Source organism: Caenorhabditis briggsae (genome assembly GCF_000004555.2).
Source record: "Caenorhabditis briggsae complete genome, chrIV, whole genome shotgun sequence".
Taxonomy (NCBI): domain Eukaryota; kingdom Metazoa; phylum Nematoda; class Chromadorea; order Rhabditida; family Rhabditidae; genus Caenorhabditis; species Caenorhabditis briggsae.
Window position 1 is genome coordinate 16,856,676 of NC_013487.2, and position 22,272 is coordinate 16,878,947.

Here is a 22,272-nt window from a genome sequence, read left to right on the forward strand (position 1 = left end):
CAAGCCTTTAAAACTTTTAAACCTGTAAAGTTTGAGCTCAATTATCTCATTTCCTATACAAGATATCAAAAATTTGTCGACTGATAAAATTTTTACCATTTTATCACTAATATTTTATCAGTTGAAAGTTTTTTGGTATCTTTCATAGGAAACGAGATAATTAAGCTCAAAGGTAGTTACAATTAGGAAAGCGTGCCCCCTCCCTTCAGCTGATAGACTGACGCTTTTTGTTCAAGTTCAATTATCTGGATACCTGAAAGAGTTATCAAAATTTTGCTAGCTACGGAAATGTGTAAAATTATACAACAAACATTTTTTTAGTTAACAGGTTTTTGATATCTTTACTGGGAACCGAGATAATTGAACTCAAAAAGCACGTATGGGATAATCAAGGTGTACCCCTCTACCTTCCTGTGATAGACGGAAGCGTTCAGTTTGACCTCAATTATCTGGGTACCCGTGAGAGATATCAAAATGTTGTCAACTAATGGAATGTGTAAAATTTCATGAGAAACATTTTTCTAGTTGACAATTTTTCGATATCTTCACTGGGAACCGAGATAATGAAGCTAGAAGTGAAACTCCCCAGAATTTAATTAAATCCAATTTTGAGTTCATCCTTCTGCTTTAAATGCTACTAATTTTTAATTATGCATACACTTTACTACGGTGTATACAAACTTTAAATTCTATGATCTATTTTTATGATCCGACATAAAAAGTGCTCATTGACCCCCCGACGATTTGATATTTCTGGCTCTTTCATCTTCTTCATCTTCTTCACTTGCTGCTGCCAGATGTATGTCCATAGAGATTGTGTTTTGTTTTGAGCCAGATTATTGGGTTTTCTAAAAGGTTCTAGACATTCTGAAAAATCCTGGGGATTGAAAAAAAAAGTTGGTTAGCCAAGAACAAGCTTTCTTCGAATTTCAGATACTGTATATGCTCTCAAGGAAATCACCTAACTAGGAGCCTATATATTTCATTTCCTGTTAAAGATATCAAAAATGTGTCAACTAATAAAATGTAGCTGATATTAAGATAAACAATTTATCAGTTGACAACTTTTTGATATCTTGAACAGGAATCGAGATAAATGGGCTCAAAGTCAGTAGCTTAGCTGGTATCTACGTTGCAACCTTAATAGTTCGCTAACAAGTTCAACTTTTTGAGAAGCTTCTGATCTACGACTCTGAACCAGGGAATCTGACCTATCCCCTCTCATTTTTTGCACATTATTACAGTTGACCGCTATTAGATTTCATTCGTACTAACCAACAGCTGCCCGTCAGTACACATTCCCTCCTGTCGGCGTTTCTTTTTTGTTTACTGAATCCAACCCGAAACTTTTTTTCTAGTTTTTTCATAGGACACTTTATATAAGTTGCACTTTCCATCAAGATTTTTGAGCAGTACCCCAGTCGAGTCGACCCTTTGGGGTCAGTCGGAGGAAGGAATGGGAAGACAGCTGCCGAGAAGATTCCTCAGAAGAGAATTGGAGGGGAGTTGTTTAAAGAAGGGATGGGGCAGGCAAAAGATGATGACTATGACTATGACAGCTGTTGAAAAGGGTCGAGGATGGAGAAGAAAAGTTTGTACAACTTACTTGGGGAATGCTGTCAAGTTTTTGGATGTATTAATGGAGAAGAGGAGTTGAGGGGATAGTTGAAATTGGGATGCCAAATGAAACAATTTCTAAAAATGTCACTAGAGATTTTCAAATTGATCTAGCATTTTTTAAATAGGTGCCAAGTAAAAATTAATTTTGGTTCCAGAATATTACAGTAAGCTTCTGAAAATCCCAGAAGATTTTAAAGGCATTTGGAGCCCATCCGGAGGGTCAACTTTGAGCTTATATATCTCATTTGCTGTAAACGATATCAAAAAATAATCAACTGATAAGATATTGGTGATGTTTTGACAAACATTTTATCAGTTGACAGATTTTTATTATCTCTTCTAGAAATTGAGATAATTGAGGTCAAAGTTGGAATAGGATCCGCTTCTATTAGAGTGCTTCTATTAGTGGCTTCTGTAGACTCCAGAGAGTGTCCGAAGATTTCAGAATATTTTAGAAGACCATTTTAAGTCAAAGTTCGACTATTTCAATCCTAATCTCGATCATTTATAGGGTAATTCGAGCTATTTTTAGCCGATTTGGAGCCATTTTATAAGGGTAAAATTACAATTTCCATTCAGACTCAATTTTTTTCATTTCTTTTGTACGATATCAAAAATGATAAAAATATTGTTAAACTTCCAATTTTCTCTAACTTTCTTCAGCTACCGTAATACTAACAAAATGTCATCCAAAACAGTCCACTTTGAGCTTAATTATCTCGCTTACCGTGAGAGATATCAACAATTTGTCAACTGATAAAATGTTTATCATAATATCACCTATATTTTTTCAGTTGACAAAATTTTCATATCTCTAATGGGAGCCGTGATAATTGACCACGAGGAAATATTTCAGAAAATAAAATTTCGAGTTTTATAATTTTAATTTTCTACAACTTTTGTAAAACATCAGAAAGCTCTCAAAACTTCCTACAAAACTACGCAGATTTTCATTATTCTAGCTTCAATTTGAAGCGAGTTATGCGCCTTTAAACATCTGGAGAGACGCAGAGAAACGAGAGTGCTCTCGTCGTCTCGCGCTCACCAGCGACAGGCTATGATTTGAGCTCAAATATATCGGTTTCTGAGCGAGATATCAAAAAGTTGCCAACTGATAAAATGTTAGTGATGTTATGAAAAATATTTTATCAGTTGACAAACTTTTTATATCTCTCACAGGAACCGAGATAATTGAGTTCAAAGTTGATTGACGGTTTGGGTGGGCCTCCGACTATTACAGGTTCAAGGGATTTGAATCTTGAACTTCATATCTAAATTAAATGCTGAAATTGTGTCAACTATAACATAAAGTTCCAAAAAATCTCTCTTCATCATTTACACAAAAGAGTACAATAAAATAAGATCAGCGGTTTCCATTCTTCATAAGCTCTTAATCCTTCGAAGGAACACTATGCATCCGGTGCTGGCGGTGGAGCTGCTCCAGATTCAGAAGCTTCACTCTTCGGCGGACCGCCTTTCTTGTTCTTCTTGCCGCACATCAGAATCATCGCTAAAAAACGGGAGTTAGCGTTAGAGCGAATTTGTCTAAAACTCACTAGTACTAATTATCACATAGAGAATTAGCATAATTTCTGGAACCGGGGTTTGGAGGTGGCTGACCAGTGGTAGCTTGGTGGAATAAATTGGTTACTGGCAGTTTTTGATGTCATGTGGAACTTTAATTTTTTTTTCTTAACCGAAAAAAATTAACCCGCGTAAACTTCATCCTTATCACTAACGATCTAAGCTCCGCCCACTTCCTTCCCTATAAATTCTGCTGGAAATCCTTCAAATCAGTTAATCCTCGCATTTCCAGTTTTCTGCAGTTTCAGCATATGCACTATTCTGAACATTTTCAAATGAAAGAATTCGTCTATCTATTCGCCATGATAGTCACGCTGATAAGTGAGTTTTGAAAGGGGATATCTCTAGAACTACGGTAGCTAACAAAAATTTGTAAATTACAAAAATGTGTAATATTTTAAGCTGAGCAATTTTTTAGTTGACTGCTTTTTGATAGCTTGCTTAGTTCTTGAGATATGAGCGATCGCCTACAACAGACCATTCCAGTGGCCTCTCTACTCCTCCCACAATCTTTAAAAGCGTGTATCTCAAAAACTAGCGTAGCTATCAAAAAGTTGTAAATTAAAAAAATGTATAACATGTAAAGCTGAGCAATTATTTCGTTGAGCACTTTTTGATAGCTTTTGTGTTTCTTGAGATATGAGTGATCGCCGAGAGCGGACCGCATCAGTGTCCTCTACTCCTTCTCCAATTTTAAAGGCGCATATCTCAAAAACTACGGTAGCTATCAAAAACTTGTAAAATGTTAAAATATGTAAAATTTTATGATGAGCAATTTATTAGTTGACCGTTTTTTGATAACTTGCTTCGTTCTTGAGATATAAACTATCGCCGGCAACAAGACGTGCCAGTTGCGCCTCTAGCTGTTCTACTCCTCTTTTAAAGCGCGTATCCCAAAAACTACAGTAGCTATCAAAATTTTGTAAATTACAAAAATGTGTAAAATTTTGGGCTGAGCAATTGTTTAGTTTACCAACTTTTGATAGGTCGTTTTGTTCTTGAGATATGAACGATCGCCCACAACAGGACGTGGTAATTGCGTCTCTAGCTGTTCTCCTATTCCCACCATCTTTAATAGCGCGTATCTCAAAAACTACGGTAGATATCAAAAACTTGAAAATTACAAAAATGTGTAAAATTTTATGCTGAGCAATTTTTTAGTTAATTTCTTTTTGATCGCTTGCTTGGTTCTTGAGATATGAGCAATCGCCCAGAGTCGGGCGCTTCCGTGACCTCTAATCGACCCACAAAATTTGAAGCGCGTACCTCAAAAACTACGGTAGCTATCAAAAAGTTGTAAACTACAGAAATGTCTAAAATTTTATGTTGAGCAATTTTTTAGTTGACCGCTTTTTGATAGCTCATTTGTTTCTTGAGATATGAGCAATCGCCGGCAACATGACGTTTCTGTGGAGCCTCTACTCCTTCACCAATTTTGAATGCGCGTATCTCAAAAACTACGGTAGCTATCAAAATGATGTAAATTACAAAAATGCGTAAAAATTTATGTTGAGCATTTTAGCAATTAACCATTTTTATAGCTTACTTCTTGAGATATGAGCGGTCGCCGACAACATGGCATTTCAGTAGCCTCTCTACTTTGCCTACAATCTTTAAAAACGCGTATCTCAAAAACTACAGTAGCCTGAATATTGAATTGTATACCAAAATGTGTACAATTTTATGATAAGCAATTTTGTAGTCAGTCACTTATTGATCGCTATCTTTGTTATTGAGATATGAGCGATCGCCGAGAACAGGGCTTGTCAGTTGCGCCTCTAGCTGTTCTACTCCTCCCACAATCTTTGAAAGCGCGTATCTCAAAACTACGGTAGCTATCAAAATTTTGTAAATTACAAAAATGTGTAAAATTTTGTTTTGAGCAATTTTAACTACTTTCTGATAGCATAAGTCTACAAATTCTCCTTTTTTCTAGTCGTCACCCTCTCTTGCTCCAAGAAGAAGCCTCCAGAATCTTCTAAACCTGTGGAACCGGCTCCTTTGAGCTCTCCAATACCCAAACCTTCGCAAGCAGGACCAATGAGGACTAGAAGTCGTCGGAGAAGAGGAAGATACCCTCTGACTGAAATGGAAGACGTCTTCCAGAATGAAGAAGATGTGAAAAAAGAGGAGAAGAAGGAGATGGGGGATGAGAATGAGGGATGGATCAGGGAAGAGGATTATTTGGCGAGGATGAAAAAGGAAGGAAAGAAGAGGGTGGAACCAGAGGACCATAGGATAATTGAGAAGTTTGATGGAGAGGGGAAGAAGTCGGGGAGATCTAGAAAATCAAAAAAATCAAAAAAATCAAAAAAATCGGAGAAGAAGGTGAAGCTGATCCCTATGCCACCAATGGCCAAAGAACAATTAATAACAAATGGCCCGAAAACTGATAACGATTATCCACTTCCTGACATTAAGAGTGATTGGGGGTCGGAGGATGAGAAGGTGAATTTTTAATTTTTGAGAATTTTTGAAAACCAAAAATTGAGAAATTCCAGAAAATGGAAGCCGAGGAGGAGAAGAAGGATGGCGACTCTTCAGGAGATTTCTGAGAACTGTTTTTTTTTAATTTTTGAATAAAAGGTGTTTTTTAATTTTAAATCCATTTTTTGGTTATAATTGTAGATCTGGGAATTTTACGAAAAAAAAGAAAAAAAATCGAATTTTCCAAATATTGTTTTTTGATTCTGAGAGTTTTGAAATGCCGAAATTTGAATTTGGCTCGTCGCGAGCTTCAAAATGAGTATAATCATGACCCACTTCCGTCATGTTTGGGTCCCGCTACGAAAACTACAGTAACCCGAAAATTTCGTGGTGGGACCCAACCCTGCGTCAAAGAGGGTCGTGCTTATACTCATTTTAAAGCTCTCAGCAAGCTAGAAACAATGAAAAATCAGAAAATTCATTATTTTCAACGAAAAAAAATCATTTATTTCCTGAAATTTTCTTTTCATCCCATTCTTTCAGCTCCTCTTTGTTGTCCTGCTTTTCGCCAGCCCATGCAGCGATGAAGAATACACCTCCTTCACCATTTTCCTTTCGTTTCTGAGATTTTTGAAAAACTATTTAGCTCAAAAAAATGTTCCCAACTCACTTTGTATTTTTCGTCCACTTCTTTATTTGTCATTACTCGACATTCCATCATAATTGCGAAGTCCTCAGTGTACGGTGTCATTTGCAGTTTGAATTTCTGAAATAAAGAATATTAGGTTACCAGCAAGCTGGTGCGCCTTCGGCTCAATTCAATCAATATTATTCTTTTCAAAAGGGATCATCAGTCATCTCTAGCGTTTTATATAAGGAAGTCACAATTTTTTCATTTGACAGTAAGAATGAAAATGAACTATTTACCTTGATGAGTTGATAGAAGACCCCAGTCAACACGTACATCGTTTCGTCCTTGTAACCAAACGAACCCCAACGAATTTCACACAATTCCCGAATCACATCCCAAAACTTGACTTTCGGATTGAAAAGAACTTCTTCGTAGACATACTGTAGCCCAATGAAAACCATCGTGTTGGCGGTTCCACGTACACAGTGCACAATCACGGGTTTCTAAAAATACTTTTTTTAAAAATCTTTTTTTTTGTTGGAAATATCTAAAAACGTTTGGGATGGGATGTTTGGGATGATTTTGGATGGGGCTATGGGAGTGATGCCTCCACTGGGACATCCCTATTTTAGCGCCAAATTCCATACACCGTAAAACCTGTAATAGAAGAGCCCCCGACTTTCAAATTTGAACCCATTTATCTCGGTCCCTGAAAATGATATCAAAATGTTGTCAACTGATAAAATGTTTATCATGATATTAGTGATATTATGATAAACATTTCATCAGTTGACACATTATTGATCTGGGCTGTCTCCAAAATTCGCTTACCTTGCTTGTATTAACCACTTTTAAGACCTCAAACACCGGTTCGTGTTCGGTAAAAATCATTTTCAAGTGCCATTTCAAGAAATGGAAGTGCTTAATGGTTCTAGTCGGGTAGACGCCACTGAAAACCAACTTTTTGAATTTCTAAAATTTTCAAAATCAAAAACCAACGATTTATCTTCAACCTCCAATTCTCTACAAGTCACTTTGTCTTGTATAAACGCAGTCTTCGTTTTTGTAGTGATTTTGAACCGGTCGAATTCCTTGACCTCATTGATTTTACGTCCATAGTAGACTGCACGGCTACGATCCGAGTAAGCTGCACATGAAACGATAAATTCCGATCCTTGGTCCATTGTCAAATTCCAAAAATCGTCACATGTGTTCACCGTCCTGCCTGTCGTACTGTCTCCCAAAGGAACCTGAAAAAGACGGTCGAGAAATTATCAAAACTCTCTGGAATTCACCTCAGCAGCCACGTAGACTATTTTTGATCTAGTGGCAATCCTCGTAGCATGATATGGATCCACTTCATCGTTAACTATCACTCGAGTGTCGGGATTCAGAGGCGGAGCCAACCAACCACCTGCAAATTTGATGAATTTTTAAACGCATTAAAAAATAGGGAAAACTGGAGAATTGGCAAAAAAGCGTTGACTTATAAATTTACACATTTTGTTAGTTATCAACGTTTTGATACCGACACCAAATCCCAAAAATGGAACGCACTTCTTTTGTTTTTCGGGATAAGTCTAAGTCTCTTTTCCTTGCCAGTGTTTCTGATTCCAATCAGTTTAATTACTCCCTGTTGGTGTTTTTCTTTGGCCTCTTTTGCACTGATCAATCGATTTTCTTTAATGAAATCCATGACAGCCTTTTTGATTTTGTTGACTTTATAGACACAAAAGTAGTAGGCAATACTTCCAGCCAGAATTGCAAGTAGTACAATGACGCCAACGCCGACGTAGATTCTGAAATTTTGGATTTTTTTTGGGATTTCCTAGAAATAACTCACATAGTCATAGCCATATCCTGTTCATCATCTCTTTTAGAATGATCCATTTCCAGAAAACTCGTCAAAAACTATGGAAAGCGTTGAAAGCGTTTGGAGCATTTCGGAATTGATTTTTGTGACTTGAAAAATCCAAATCAAGAGTTTCCAATTCTTCCAATGTCTTCAGACTTTCCTCCAGCTCTGACTTCATATTTGGGTCAATTTTATCCTGAGAAATCAAGAACTTCAATGATTTCGATTTTTCTTTGACATTGATTTTGGCACTTGAAATAGAGACTAGATTTTTAAATGGATTTCCAAGTTGGCCAATTGTATTAGATGTTGGAATTTTGGAGTCAAAGGATTTGATATCATTCAACGATTTTTGGATTTTCGAAATGTCCGATTTATGGTCACCCCATTGTTTTTCAACCTTCTTACGTTCCTCAGGATTCTGGATTTTCTGAATTTCAGATGTCACAGAAGCTCCGACGCTTGCGAGTTGAGCAATTTGAGATTCCATACGTTTCAAACCATAAGCATTATGAAGAGATGCTACAGACTGTCCGATGACTTTGGACTGAGCAATCGAATCTGGGAACTCATTGATTGACGTCGTCACATCTTTAGTTCCTTGGTTCATAGTACTTGGAATGTTCTTGAGGACCGAAAGACCTTTTGAAACTTGGGAGATTGCTGAAACCGCTGTTTCAACATTCTTGATCTCATCTAAATCTAGATTCCGAATCTTTTGAGCTGCCAAAACACCCAGAGAAACGTTTGCGGAATCATCAGTCAACTTCTGAAGACACTTATGAACACCCACTTCTTCACTGAATATGTTTAATTTCGTCGAGTCGTCAATCATAGTTTTGACTTCGTCTTTAAGGGATTTTGGAATATTTGCGAAACGAGTTTTCAACTGTTTGATATTCTCTCTTATGCTCTTAAACCCATTTTTGTTCTTGATATTATCCATCACCGAATCGATATCTTTGGCAGCTTGTGATTCGAAATCTTGAAATCCCAAAGATTTCATAACACCGTCAATTGTTGCTTTAATTTGTGTCGTGTCGAGACCTTCCAAAGCGGCGTTAGCATTTTCAGAAAGAGCTTTCAGCTTTTTCGCCGTCTCGACCACTTTTTCACTGCTTTCGTATTCATTTGGAAGGAGCGTTCTTTTTCCGTTACACTTTTTCAACTCATCAAGCAAACTTCCAACTTTTTCAGAAGAACTAGAATCTAGATTTGAAAGATAAGTAGAGAGGGTTTTAAATTTAGACATGGAAAGTAGAATGCTTCTTGATGAGATAGGTTTGAGTTTAACATCTAAGCCATTCAACTGTTCTTGTACTTTGAACAAAGGCTCTAATCCATTTGCCAGATTACCCAATCTCTCTCCTTCCGCCCCTGTCATCTTTCCAATCCATGGATCTCTAGATTCGACTTCCAACAGCTTCAGATCAGATAAACCATTCATAAATCCACTGGTGAACTTCTTCTGGTGTATTCTAGGCATGGAAATTGATTCTGACAGGTCATTTGCAGTTTGGATTCCTTTAGAAACAGTTTTAGAATCTGATGAAAGTCCGAGGACCAATTTTAGACTGCTGCCAATAGCTGTTTTACTTTCATCCGTGAATGAAATTTGGAAAGATCCACGTATTTTAATGAGGTGTATCATTTTTTCAAAAGGCTCCAGTACGGAAGGCCCTTTCCTCAGAGATGAATAACCGTTCAGAGCTTTCACACTTTTTTCAAATACATCGATTGCATCAGAGATTCCCTTCAGTTGGGCATTGAGATATGTGAGCTCAGACAGTGTGATTCTCAGCCAACTCGGATCAGATGTACCTTCACCTTCGAGATATTTCAGTTTTTCCTCTGCTTTATGCATATAAGTTCCTGGTGCTTCCAATGAATCAAAATTAAACTCTTGGTGGAAAGTTGTAATATCAGAGAAGTACTTCGATGATCCTTGTTGATTCTCCACATCTCCAACAGTTTTCGATTGCTCAATCAAATCATTCCAAGCCAACAACTGATCCTCATGATCCACTAGTTTGGAATCTAGAGTCGATTTCATCTTTTTCAGTTTACTTGTCAAACTGGTTATGGATGATGGGTTGAACTTGGCAACATCAGAAAAAGGGACATTCCCAAAATTCAGAAGCTCACCGACAACATCCTGATTTCAATTTTTGATATCCCATTTTGCAAGATTGAATTTGTGGAAAACACTGAAATCCAAATAGTGATTTTGTTCCATTGACCTGACCCAAGCCCCTAGGGCTAAGGGCTAGCAGAAAAAGTTGAGGCTAAACCCGTGAACTCTTTTCTTCAATTGCCAGCGGGTATAATTATAATATCTTTTTGACCTACCTAAATATCTTTTGGACGGATCTGTGGTTGTTGTAGGAATAGGATTACTGTAGTCTTATTTCATTTTATTAAACTTTCTTCTTGACCTTTTTTCAAATTTTCTCGTGTCTATTCTCTACGTCATTGCGACGTCGTCACCCGAATATCCACATTCATAATTTCCATAACCACAAATCACAAAATCTCATCTGCTTCCCGTCGTACCAGTCTGTTGTCTTTAATTGGTTTTGAACCTTTGCATCATGGTAATTACCCATTCTGAAAATCCCTTCTATGTCCCGCTCTGAAAATAAGTTTCCAGACTAAGAAAAGTAGTACGAGTACAGATGCGGCGAAGAAGATGAAGACGTCGAAGGAGAAAGTGGTTGAGAAGAAATCGAAGGATACGAAGAATACGAAGCAACAGAAGAAGAAGAAGGGATCCAATAATTCGAAATCGGCGGATTCGAAGGAGAAGTCTCCAAGAGAACCGCTTTGGTGTGAGTTTGGGATTCCGAATTTTTGATTCTGAAAATTTCAAAATTTAAAATTTTTAGAATTTTAAAGAATTCCAATTTTTTTGGATCTCAGGAATTTTCAGGATATTAATAATTTTGAGAAATTTCGAGAAATCTGTGTTTCCAGGAACTTGCTATGGAAATTAATTTTCTACAGTAATCTACCGTAGTTTTTGAAAACATCATCACGTCGAAATGCAGATCCTCATCTGTCAAAATTCTAAAAACACTAGAAGTTCTGAAAATCTTGAAAATCCTAAAAAATCTTTGAAAACTCTAAAAATGCATTAAAATTCTTGAAAATCTTTAAAAATCCTATATTCTTAAAATTACTGGAATTGTTCAAAAATCTGGAAAACCTTGAAAACTCCAAAATACCGTAAAACCTGTATCAGAAGAACCCCACTAATTGAAGTGCCCCCTAGAACCCCACGATAAATAGAAGCCCTTCTAATACAGATTTTAAGGTTTTCTGAAAATTCCGAAAATCTTTAAATTCTCAAGAATCCCAAAGATAGGAAATTCTAGAATCTAGAATTCAGAATTTTGAAAAAAACGGAAAATTAAAAAATTTTCAGTGATCAACAAGCGGCTCTTCGGCATCACCTTCTTCAATGGACTGCAAACTGGACTTGGACTGCAAACTCGTCATGAAAACGTTTTTTGGCATGCCTCCATTGAAAGGTCTCGTTGCCGAAACCATGAAACGTCACGATGACAAATGCAGGTACGCCTACCGCAATCCTACAGTAACCCAATTTTGTATTTTTAAGGTACTCTGACATTCTGTGCATTGATAAGACTCGTGTCGTCCTAAAGGATCGTCCCAAGGTGACTGATTTCATTCATGCCAATTGGATGACGATGCCTGACAAGTTCAAGTACATTTCTGCGCAGGTACTTTAGGCGAAAAATTCAAAAAAGTTAGAAACAAATTTTCTAGGGTCCCATGGATGAGACAACCGAGGATTTCTGGCATATGATCTTCACTGAAAAGGTTCCAGCCATTGTTATGATTTGTGACTTTTTTGAAGGTAAATATAACATTTTTGACTTCTTGGATGGCCCACAGTTTTCAGACAACTACCAAAAATGTCCCCAATACATCCCAGAGGACACCGCCCAAACCATCCAATTCGGTCCATACAAAATCACCCGTACCGACACGCCGTCCCTCGTTTTTGAAGACGTCACTCAGCAGACTCTGGAAGTTTCCGTTCCAGACAAGCCGACACACGTCGCCACCCACTTCCACTACCGTAACTGGCGTGATCATTCGGCTCCGATGACTTCTGGATCCACGTTGAAGTTGTTGAAGATGTTAAGGGAGCCGAAGGTAAGGAGGGGGACATCCAGACAAACAGACACACAAAAAATTCGAAAATTTTAATTTCAGTTCAAATGCGGACCTCCTGTCATTCATTGCTCGGCTGGAATCGGAAGAACCGCCACGTTCATTGGTAAGGACCCAAATTTTATGAAGCCACTTTTTTTTGAATTTGGCGCCAAAACACATGTTTCCGCTTTAGCCATCTGCTTTGTCGCGCTTACTGGCTGGTGCGCCCGCGGCGCGATTCGATCATGTTTTGTTTTTTGATTTTAAAATTATAGGCTTAGGCAGACCTAGGCAGGCTTAGTCAGGCTTAGTCAGGCTTAGGTAGGTTTAGGCAGGTTTAGGCTAGCTTAGCCTGGCCTATGATTTCAAAAAGTTTTTTTAAAAATCGCACCGAAGGTTTGCCGCGCTTCCGGCGCCTGGCTGGTGCGCCTTCGGCGGGGTTCATTTTATTTTTTTTAATTTTAAAATTATAGGCTTAGGAAAAACAAATTCAAGTTTGAAAATTTAGATTAAGTCGCGCCAAAGGCGCGCCAGCTAGACGTCCAAACAGATGGTAAAGGTAAGCTTAGACTACAATGTCTTGATTCCTTTCCACCCGTATTTTGGCGCTAAATTCGAAAATTTGGGCTTTTCTATAATTTTATAAAATCCTAGGTGTGGACTACGGTGGTCAACGTATCGGTCAATTGGGTGAGAAGACTGACATGTTTGAGATTGTCAATGAAATGCGTCGTATGAGACACAAGGCCGTCCAGAGTCACCATCAGTTCATGTTCATGCTCGTCTGTATCTCGGATCAGATGGTTATGGTGAGGGATTCTTGAATTGTAGGATGCCTAAACTCCCTAACTTTGAGCCAATTTATCTAGGTTCCTATGAGAGATATAAGAAAGTTGTCAACTGATAAATTGTGTATCAAATTATCACCAGTATTTTATTAGTTAACAACGTTTTATATCTCTCATAAGAGCCGAGATAATTGAACTCAAACTTACGGTATTCTCAAATTATCGCATTTTCAGGAAGGCGTCCCTCGAAACGCGGACATGCAGGATCTTCTAGACTTCTACAAGTCTTATATGACACATCAAGCCGAGAAGAGAAAGGAGAAGGCTGGGAAAGAAAAAGCTAAGAAGGAAAAGGCTGAAAAGGCAAAGTCAGCGGAGAAGGATGACATGAAGACAGCTAGAGATGTTGATGTTGTAGCTGATAAGGAGGAGCTGAAGGAGAAGTCCACCCAGAATTCGACTGAATCGAATTCGAACTCGAATACCCAAACGTACACTACTAGTACCACTACCACCACGACCACTACCCAGACCCAGGATACCACCACCACCCAAGAGAATCAATAGAAGGGATTGCTCATGTAGTTTCAGAATAATCGCATATTTATGTTTTCCTATTATTGTGTGTGTATTTAATGAATAAAAGGAATGTTTCAAATAATGTTTCAAATAATTTCAAATAATGTTTCAAATAATATATTTATAAAGGAATGTTTCAAGATGAGAAGGATTGTCCCGCCCTTAGATTTCACTGTAACACCTATTTAGGGAGGTGTCATAAAAGTTGTAGGCCATCTCGGGAAATGGTACTTGAGTCGACTGCGTCACGATTTCGTCCCCGGAACTGTCCCCCGAAATATTTGCCGTCTCGCCTCCTTTAAACCGCTGGCTGGGGCGCCTTCGGCGCGATTAAACGTATTTTTTTCTCAAAAAGTCACGTCAATTACTATTCATATTATATGATAAACCACAAAACCACAAAAATATATCCGTGTGTTCCTGCTCCCATTGCTCTATATCTGCTCCAGATCTTTGTTTATATAAGGCATCCACACTAGATACCCCCATCAGTTCCTTCTTCTACAAACGGTAATCATTCTTTGGAGGATGCAACTGGACGAGCCGAAACCACCGGATCCTTCCATTTTTGGCATTTTTTGAAAATCGATCGACAACGAATTGGACCTTATCCGAAGACATCGACATCCTTTTCTGCTCAACAACATCTCTCTCGCTCTCTCTCTCTCTCCAACTCGCCGAAGCTCTCATTTCTCTTCAACCGCGAACCGTAAAAATGAACATCTTCCGAAAATAAAGACATTTTTTCTAATTTTTTTCTGTGTTTTGTGTTGTCGGGGTCATTTGAATTCAGACAATTTTTAAGAGTTTTGAAAGATTTAAAACTTTGAAATTAATAGAATTTGAATTTCATGGATTTTTTGAAATTACGGAATTTCGAAATTTATAGAATTTTTGAAGTTTATTGATTTTTCTTTTGTGATTTTTCGAATTTTTGAATTCTATGAAATCAGATTCCCGGAGTTTCAGAATATGTTGAAAATTCGGTTTCTTAAAATATCGGAAATTCGTTTCATTATTGAATTTTTTGGAACTTTTGAAATTTATGGAAATTTAAATTTTCTGGAATTTTTGAATATTCTTGAAATTTGTGTTTTCTGGTCTTTTCAACACGAAATTGACAGATTTTTGTTAAATTTCTGAAATTCTCGAAGTTGCTGAGTTTCTTGGATTCCCTTGAGTTTTAAAATTTTCTGAAAAGTTCGAATTTTTTGAAAATTGTATTTTCTGGAATTTGAAAATTTGAAATTTTCTTTTTCATTTATTTTTAACTTTATTTTCAAATTTAAACTTTATGGATTTTTAATATTCATTGGAATTTTTGAAAAAGTTTTCGAATTTTTCGAATTTTTCAATTCTTTGAGTCATGAGATTCTCGGAGTTTCATAATTTGTGGAAAATTCGGTTTATAAAAATTCATGGAATTTTTAAAATTTCTGAAATTTCGAATTTCTGAAATTTTTGAATTTTATGGAGCTTTCGAATTTTATAGAATTTTTAAAATTAATGGAAGTTTCTATTTTTCTGGAGTTTCTGAAGTTTTTGCAATTCTTGAATTTTTTTAAAGTTTGTATTTCCTGGAATTTTCGGGTTTTCTGGAATTTCTGCATTTTCTGAAATATTTTAGTCTCTGAAATTTTTGAGTACCAGTCGGTTTACGCCCCTTCGAGGCTAAACCTCCTGGCCTCCGGTCGCCCTCCACCATCGCCCTTTCTGCCCACCACACTTTATGAAACCAAGGAACGTCTTCAGAAAACTTTAAAATCAAAATTGCGAAAAACCAAAAGTTCGGGCATCAACTAAGACACAATTCTGACCGATCTGTCTAGGTTTCAGCTTGATCGGTTAACTCTGAATGGGTGATAAGGTACATACATACGCAAATACAGAATCTGATGAATGTTATTAGTAATGATTTGATTTTCAAAAAAAATCCAGACAATTCAGATACTCCCTGATTTAGGAGCCCTAAATCAAGAATTGAAAATTAAGGAAAATCTTGAAAATTTCAATTTTGAAAATCTTTATTTTCACAATTATTATGAAGAATCACACTTGAGATTGCTTTGAAATGTGGTGATTTATCACTGATAAACGATAGGAAAGAGATTATTATTATTGTTATAAAACTGGGAATTTAAAATTGAAATCGGTTCGGGAATCAGATGAAATGAAAAATAGAATGCTTAACTTATTGATTTGAGATTCTTAGAGGGAGTTTGTGTTTTGAAAAATGAGTTTTTAACATAATTAGGGGTTCAAATTGGGGGAAAAATTCAATTCAATGGACCCGGAATTTCTTTGGATTGATTGCCTCCCCTTCTGGTCCATTGACCCGTTCATAAATGCTCATTAGATCCGTCGCCCAATTTCTAGACCTCCCTGATCCTCGAATGATATTCATGACAAAAAAGTCACCATCCGTGTTCGGTAGTTTTGGGAATTTGCTGATTTTTTCCATCGCATCGTTAAGGAAATCTCGATGAAATTCAAAGTGATTTGGTTTCGGAGATTGGCCACGTGATCTTATCAAAATCATCATATTCAATGAGATTAGGAAAGATACCATACTCTCTTGAAGTGACTTGACAGATATTCATGTAGTGACTGAAATTTTGGCATTATTTTTCAGAAAATAAAATTGCCAAACTTACAGTAACCTTTTAAAAATGTTTTTCTCGACAAAAACGTATAAAGTGTTCAATGAGACAAAATCTAAGAGTCCCTTAAAAATATCCAGAATCCACATCTCAATATCCACAATTCCATTGTAATCTCTGGTTTTTCGAATCGCAAATCGAATGAATCTATCCGAAGCAAAGTGCAATTGTGGAACGGTAAAATCGGTTTTCGAATATTTCAGAAGCTTGAAAATCACAGAAGCCAATGGTTGGTACAGTTCGACGGTGAATTCGTGGGGCGGGATACAATTTAGGCATACAGATAAATACATGAGCAATCGATACTGATCTTTTTCAGCTATTGATCTTGCTTGTTCTGGAGTGAGACGGCTGAAATTATTGCAAAACGTTTCCAGGAAATCCAAAATTCCTATTTCAGGGAGCTCCCAATTTTTCGGAAAATTCGGATATACCGAAAATTCGCACAGATAGTTAGAAAATTGTCTAAATTCATACGACTATAATTTGAGCTTCAGGTCATTTTTGAGCTTACGAAACTCAGAGAGTTGGATATTGGCAGAATTGGGTGGTTTTGAAAGTTTTTTATGCGTCTTTGAACCTTGCGGAGGGCGCCAGACGACGAGAGCACTCTCGCTTCTCTATGTCTCTCGAAAACTTTGAAGACGCATAACACGCGTTGCTGCCGGGTGAGCTACGGTAGCAGAAATTGCGCTACCGGCGATATAAGAGATACGAATCAAAATTACTATAACTAGATCCTTATAGGCAAAATAACAAAAAAAATCATCTAAAACGAGAAATTTTGAGCCGAGTTATGATAATTTAGAATTTAAAAAAAGTTATCGTGTAGCTCTTTAAATTTCCTACAAATCTAGCCAAAAATCAATGAAAACGGACAATTTTGAGCAGAGTTATGCGCCTTTAAACTTTGTGGAGGGCGCCAGACGACGAGAGCACTCTCGCTTCTCTGTGTCTCTCGCATCCAAACTTTAAAGGCCCATATCTCACTTCAAACTCTCGCTAGAAACTTAATTTTCAGCATGTTTTAATTGTCAGATTTTGAACTTTCAGACGATATACAAGATTTAAACAAATTTTCTTAAAAACCACTGTAATCCTTTTTTTCGAGTCATTTAACATTTTCGATATCTCTGTATTTTCAAAAAATGCCATATATGAAAATTCTGAATAAATAAAATATTAAAGCCGATTACCTACAAATCTAGCCAAAAATCAATAAAATCGGACAATTTCGAGCAGAGTTATGCGCCTTTAAACTTCTTGGAGGGCGCCAGACGACGAGAGCACTCTCGCTTCCCTGCGTCTCTCGCAAAATTTAAATGCTCATATCTTGCTTCAAACTTTCGCAAGAAACTTAATTTTTAGCGTATTTTGATTGCCAGGTTTTAAACTTTCAGATGATATGCAAGGTTTAAACATGTTTTCCTAAAAAACTACAGTAATCCATCCAAAAAACTCACTCAATATTGTTTCCCAAAAACTTCAAGCACTCTTGAAACAAGCTTTTCCTTGGATCAATACACTGTAGTAAGCATTCTGCGGCCTGTTTACATAGATTATCCAAATGAGAATGGCACAGAACTTCAACTTCGTTTTGAAGTTGGTATCTGACGAGTTCGAGTCGATAGCCTAGACAGTACTCGTTGTTTTCATCAAATGGGTATACGGTTGCTGGAATGGTCAGACTACACTTGACCACCGTTTGTTTCGGTTTCCGATTCAAAAACGAAAATTCAAATTATCTACAACTTTTGTATACCATCAGAAAGCTTTTAAAATTTTCTACAAAACTATGCAAACAAGATATGCGCCTTTAAACATCTAGGGAGACGCAGAGAAGCGAGAGTGCTCTCATCGTCTGGCGCCCTCCACAAAGTTTAAAGGCGCATAACTCTGCTCAAAATTGTCCGTTTTCATTGATTTTTGGCTAGCTTTGTAGGAAATTTAAAGAGCTACAAGGATATATAAATTTCAAAAAGACATTTTTCTCTAAAAACTTTCAAATCTATCAAAATTCAAAGCCAATATCCAAAAGTAAAGATATTCCAAAGAAACTTACTTAATGTATTCTAACATGAACAGCAAACAAGCTAGTAATCCTTTCTCCGTGCAGTTGTGCTTCAAATAAATATCACTGACAAACTGAAACACATGCTCCCAATCGACATGATTCAGATTTTCCATATCGGTTTTCACAAATTCCGTCATATGTTCTAGAGCTGTAACAAGAGGACGAAGTGCTATGCGATCAGTTTTCATGGAGAATGAAACGACCTCCATACACGTTTCAATCGTTTCAAATGTCTGAAGTTTGATGGAACGATTCTCGGGGATGTATACAGACCCAGCTGGAATTTTCTCAAGAGGAGTTTCTGGAATATTCTGGGATTTTTCTTCAGAAGTTCAGAGATTCACTCACCCAGCAAGCAAACGATTTCCAACTTCGGATGAGTATCGATTAGTTTTTCCAATTCCTCCAAATTCATATCGTTCTGCATACAACCCAAAAATCTCAACTCCGGCAGGCATTGCTTACACTCCATGTAGAATTTGAAGTTATTCGAATAATGCACAGTGCTCCTAAAGTTTGAAACGTTGGTCTCCTGTCATTTTTTGGATTTCGATTCTAATTTTATATTTATATTCATATATGACTTTTTTTAAATACAGAAATTTTGAAAATTTTAAATGACTCGAAGGAAAGGATTACTGTAATTTTTCAGAAATCTGAAAGCTCAAAATCGGACAATCAAAATACGTTAAAAATGAAGTTTCTTGCGAAAGTTTGAAGCAAGATATGAGCCTTTACATTTTGCGAGAGACGCAGAGAAGCGAGAGTGCTCTCGTCGTCTGGCACCCTCCACAATGTTTGAACGCGCATAACTCTGCTTAATCTTTTCCGATTTTATTGATTTTTAGCTAGATTTGTAGGTAATTTGAAAAGCTACAAGGTCTTTAAATATAAAACCTTTCAAACCTACACAATTCTCCCAATATCCAAAACTCTGAGTTTCTTGAGCTCAAAAATGCCCTGAAGATCTTCTTTGTCTTGGAATTCGGTATCCGGAAGTAAAAGAATTTCCAAATTTTTGAGCTTCGAAATTGAAGCATAGTCAGCTATGAGATCGTCGTGCAGTTCCAGCTTAGTGAGGTTTTGAAGTCTATCACAGAGCCTCTCAAATTCATCAGAATTCAAAGATACCTTATCCAGAACAAGAGAATCCAGATTTGGAAGGAGAATGTGGATCTGAATAAAAAATTGAATCGATAAATGTTTTCGTCAAATTCTTACATATCGAGTCCAATTAGGGGTGAATTCCAAATCTCCCTGTTGTATACTCAAATGTCTCAAAGTTCGGCGACTTTCTGGATTCAGAAGACGAGTCAAAACATGATATATGTCCACGTGAGTTTTCTGTATTCCTGTAAAAAAATTAAATTTTTTTTGACTATATAATTTTTTTAAAAGTTACCATCGTCTTCTTGGACATAATGATCATGAAAAATTGGCACTGCCTCCAAGTTTCTCAATTCAAGAGTTATCAAATTCTGACCGTAGATTGCTTCACGCTGTTCTTCGGTGAATCCCATGGGTAACTGGAATTCCGTGATTTTTAGTTTTTCTATGGATTCGGCAGCCGAGATTTCAGTGAATCCTTCTGTTCTGCACATTGTTTTGAATATTGTTTGGCTCATTTTGGTATCATGGATTTTGAATTCCGATCCTTTGTAGGTTCCTAAAAATTATTTTTTAGACTTTCTGGGAGTACAAAAATAAAAAAAGTCTGAAAATTTTGGCTTATGGGATTTCTGAGAAACGATAGATAACCACCAAGGAAAAATTTCAGAAAATAAAATTTTGAAATTTATAATTCAAATATTCTACAACTTTTGTATATCATCAGGAAGCTGTTGAAATTTCCTACAAAATTATGCAGATTTTACTTTTTTAGTTTTAATTTGAAGCAAGTTATGCGCCTTTGAACATCCAGAGAGACACAGAGAAACGAGAGTGTTCTCGTCGACTGGCGCCCTCCAAGAAATTTAAAAGCGCATAACTCTGCTCAAAATTGTCCGATTTTATTGATTATTGGCTAGCTTTGTAGAAAATTTGAAGGGCTACAAGGTCATATAAGGTTTTTTTTTTAAATTTTTAAAATCACTATAACTCGGCTCAAAAATTTCCATTTCAGCTGACTTTTTGTGTTATTTTGACTCTGAGCTCAATTATCTCGGTTCCTAAGAGAGACATAAAAAATTTGTCAACTGATAAATTGTTCATAATGATACTACAAACATTTTATCAGTTTACACATTTTTGATATCTCTTATACGAATTGAGATAATTGAGCTACCCTTCTGTTACAGGTTTAAGGTAATTTTTTTTTGATTTTTCAACAAAAAAAAACTCACGATTAGTCGAAACCTGTATGGCTATTTGATTTTACTTTTTTAGCTTCAATTTCAAGCAAGTTATGCGCCTTTAAACATCGAGAGAGACGCAGAGAAACGAGAGTGCTCTCGTCGACTGGCGCAAAGTTTAAAGGTGCATAACTCTGCTTAAACTCGTTTGATTTCTTGGATTTTTAGCTCCTCGAATTGTAGCAAATTTAGAAGTGCTACAAGTTTTTTTTTCAAAATTGTGAAAGTATTTTTCAAAATTGTGAAAGCACTCGACACAAAAACTTTCTCGTTTGACTGTTTTTGTGTTTTTTTGACTTTGAGCCTGACTACCGTAAAAACTCTAATATATAGCCCCTCTTAATTGAACGCCACCCTCTAATAGAACGTTCTCTGAGCAGTGCTTTGAAACACCCTCTAATAGTGCGTCACCCCAAAAGTACATTTTCGTTTCACCTACTAATTGTTAATCCCAAAAGAAACATCAAATAATGAAAATGGTTGAAATTGGTTGAATTTGAATGTTTTGAACCTTTTTGAATATTTTTGTGTGCTGATAACATTCTACATCATCTCGAATAATAGAATGCCAGCCTCTAATAGAACGTTCTCCCAGCTATGTATTGAAAAATAGAACGCCATGGTGTTAAATTAGAGTTTTTACGGTATCTCAGTTCCTATAAGAGATATCAAAATGTTGTCAACTGATAAAATATTGGTGATATTATGATAAATATTTTATTCGTTGACAAAATTTGCGCATCTCTCATAAGAACCGAGATAATTGAGCTTGAAGTTGACGTTCTTTCTTTTCCCTCTGCGTCTCTCATTATCTCGCCCCAAGATTTTTCTTTGTTTTTCAAATACCTACCATTTTTCATATATTTCGCTACATACTGGAGAGCTATTACTTGTAGAGATTCGTCCATATTTGAACTTTCTGTCTGAAAAAAAAAGTGATTTTAGTGTTCAAAAACCAATTAAAAAAGAGAAAAAAGAAAGGAAAAAAGGAAAAGAAAAAGGAAAGAAGAAGAAGGAAAAGGAAAAGGGGAAGAGGAAGAACAGAGGATGTAATACGTATAAAAAGTAGAAGAAGAAGACGAAGAAGGTGAGAGTACAGAGAGGGCAGAGAAAGGAGAAAATGAGAACCTGCTCTTTATGCGCTCACGGACACTCATATGAGCACCTTTTCTTAAAATTTATTCATCACTGTTCTTGTTAAAGATATGAAAAAGTTGTCAACTAATAAAATGTTTAAAATAAAATTCTACATATTTTATTAGCCGACAATTCTTTTGTATCTCAATTAGGAAGCTAATTCACTTCAAAGTTAGCGGTGTAGAAAGCGCAAGTCGAGCCCTAGTCGATCCTTTTAAGCGATGTTATTGTCGGAATAAAAAAAAGTGAGACTTGGTGTTTGCGTACTTTGATTCCCGCCTCCCCCCACCGACGCTCCGCCCATCGCTTTGCAAGTGCGGCGTGGTGTTTTGGCGCCACTTGGGAGATCATCGGATTTAATGAGATTTTCATAGAAAATAGAAT

At 36.7% G+C, this 22,272-nt stretch overlaps 4 protein-coding genes across 4 annotated transcripts; 2 read left to right on the forward strand and 2 right to left on the reverse strand.

The window, feature by feature from the left end:
- Positions 1 to 3,479: 3,479 nt before the first annotated feature.
- Positions 3,480 to 5,759, forward strand: CBG26536 (the record flags this gene model as incomplete). The annotated part of the gene is made up of 3 exons (XM_045236363.1): positions 3,480 to 3,525; positions 5,141 to 5,652; positions 5,706 to 5,759. The coding sequence occupies 3 exons, from the start codon at positions 3,480 to 3,482 to the stop codon at positions 5,757 to 5,759; spliced, it is 612 nt and encodes a 203-aa protein (XP_045100531.1).
- Positions 5,760 to 6,132: 373 nt separating this feature from the next.
- Positions 6,133 to 10,170, reverse strand: CBG22553 (the record flags this gene model as incomplete). The annotated part of the gene is made up of 9 exons (XM_045236364.1): positions 6,133 to 6,252; positions 6,302 to 6,397; positions 6,559 to 6,765; positions 7,094 to 7,211; positions 7,262 to 7,512; positions 7,558 to 7,676; positions 7,820 to 8,061; positions 8,106 to 8,133; positions 8,175 to 10,170. 9 exons carry the CDS (start codon positions 10,168 to 10,170, stop codon positions 6,133 to 6,135), a joined length of 3,177 nt encoding a protein of 1,058 aa, XP_045097597.1.
- A 1,407-nt stretch (positions 10,171 to 11,577) lies between these two features.
- CBG22554 lies at positions 11,578 to 13,654 on the forward strand (the record flags this gene model as incomplete). Its single annotated transcript, XM_045236365.1, has 7 exons — positions 11,578 to 11,690; positions 11,737 to 11,860; positions 11,907 to 11,997; positions 12,043 to 12,299; positions 12,360 to 12,423; positions 12,954 to 13,108; positions 13,322 to 13,654. 7 exons carry the CDS (start codon positions 11,578 to 11,580, stop codon positions 13,652 to 13,654), a joined length of 1,137 nt encoding a protein of 378 aa, XP_045097598.1.
- Positions 13,655 to 16,155: 2,501 nt separating this feature from the next.
- Positions 16,156 to 21,659, reverse strand: CBG22555 (the record flags this gene model as incomplete). The annotated part of the gene is made up of 9 exons (XM_002634906.1): positions 16,156 to 16,273; positions 16,321 to 16,677; positions 17,790 to 18,014; positions 18,389 to 18,701; positions 18,749 to 18,909; positions 19,311 to 19,576; positions 19,622 to 19,752; positions 19,803 to 20,066; positions 21,602 to 21,659. 9 exons carry the CDS (start codon positions 21,657 to 21,659, stop codon positions 16,156 to 16,158), a joined length of 1,893 nt encoding a protein of 630 aa, XP_002634952.1.
- Positions 21,660 to 22,272: the final 613 nt, after the last annotated feature.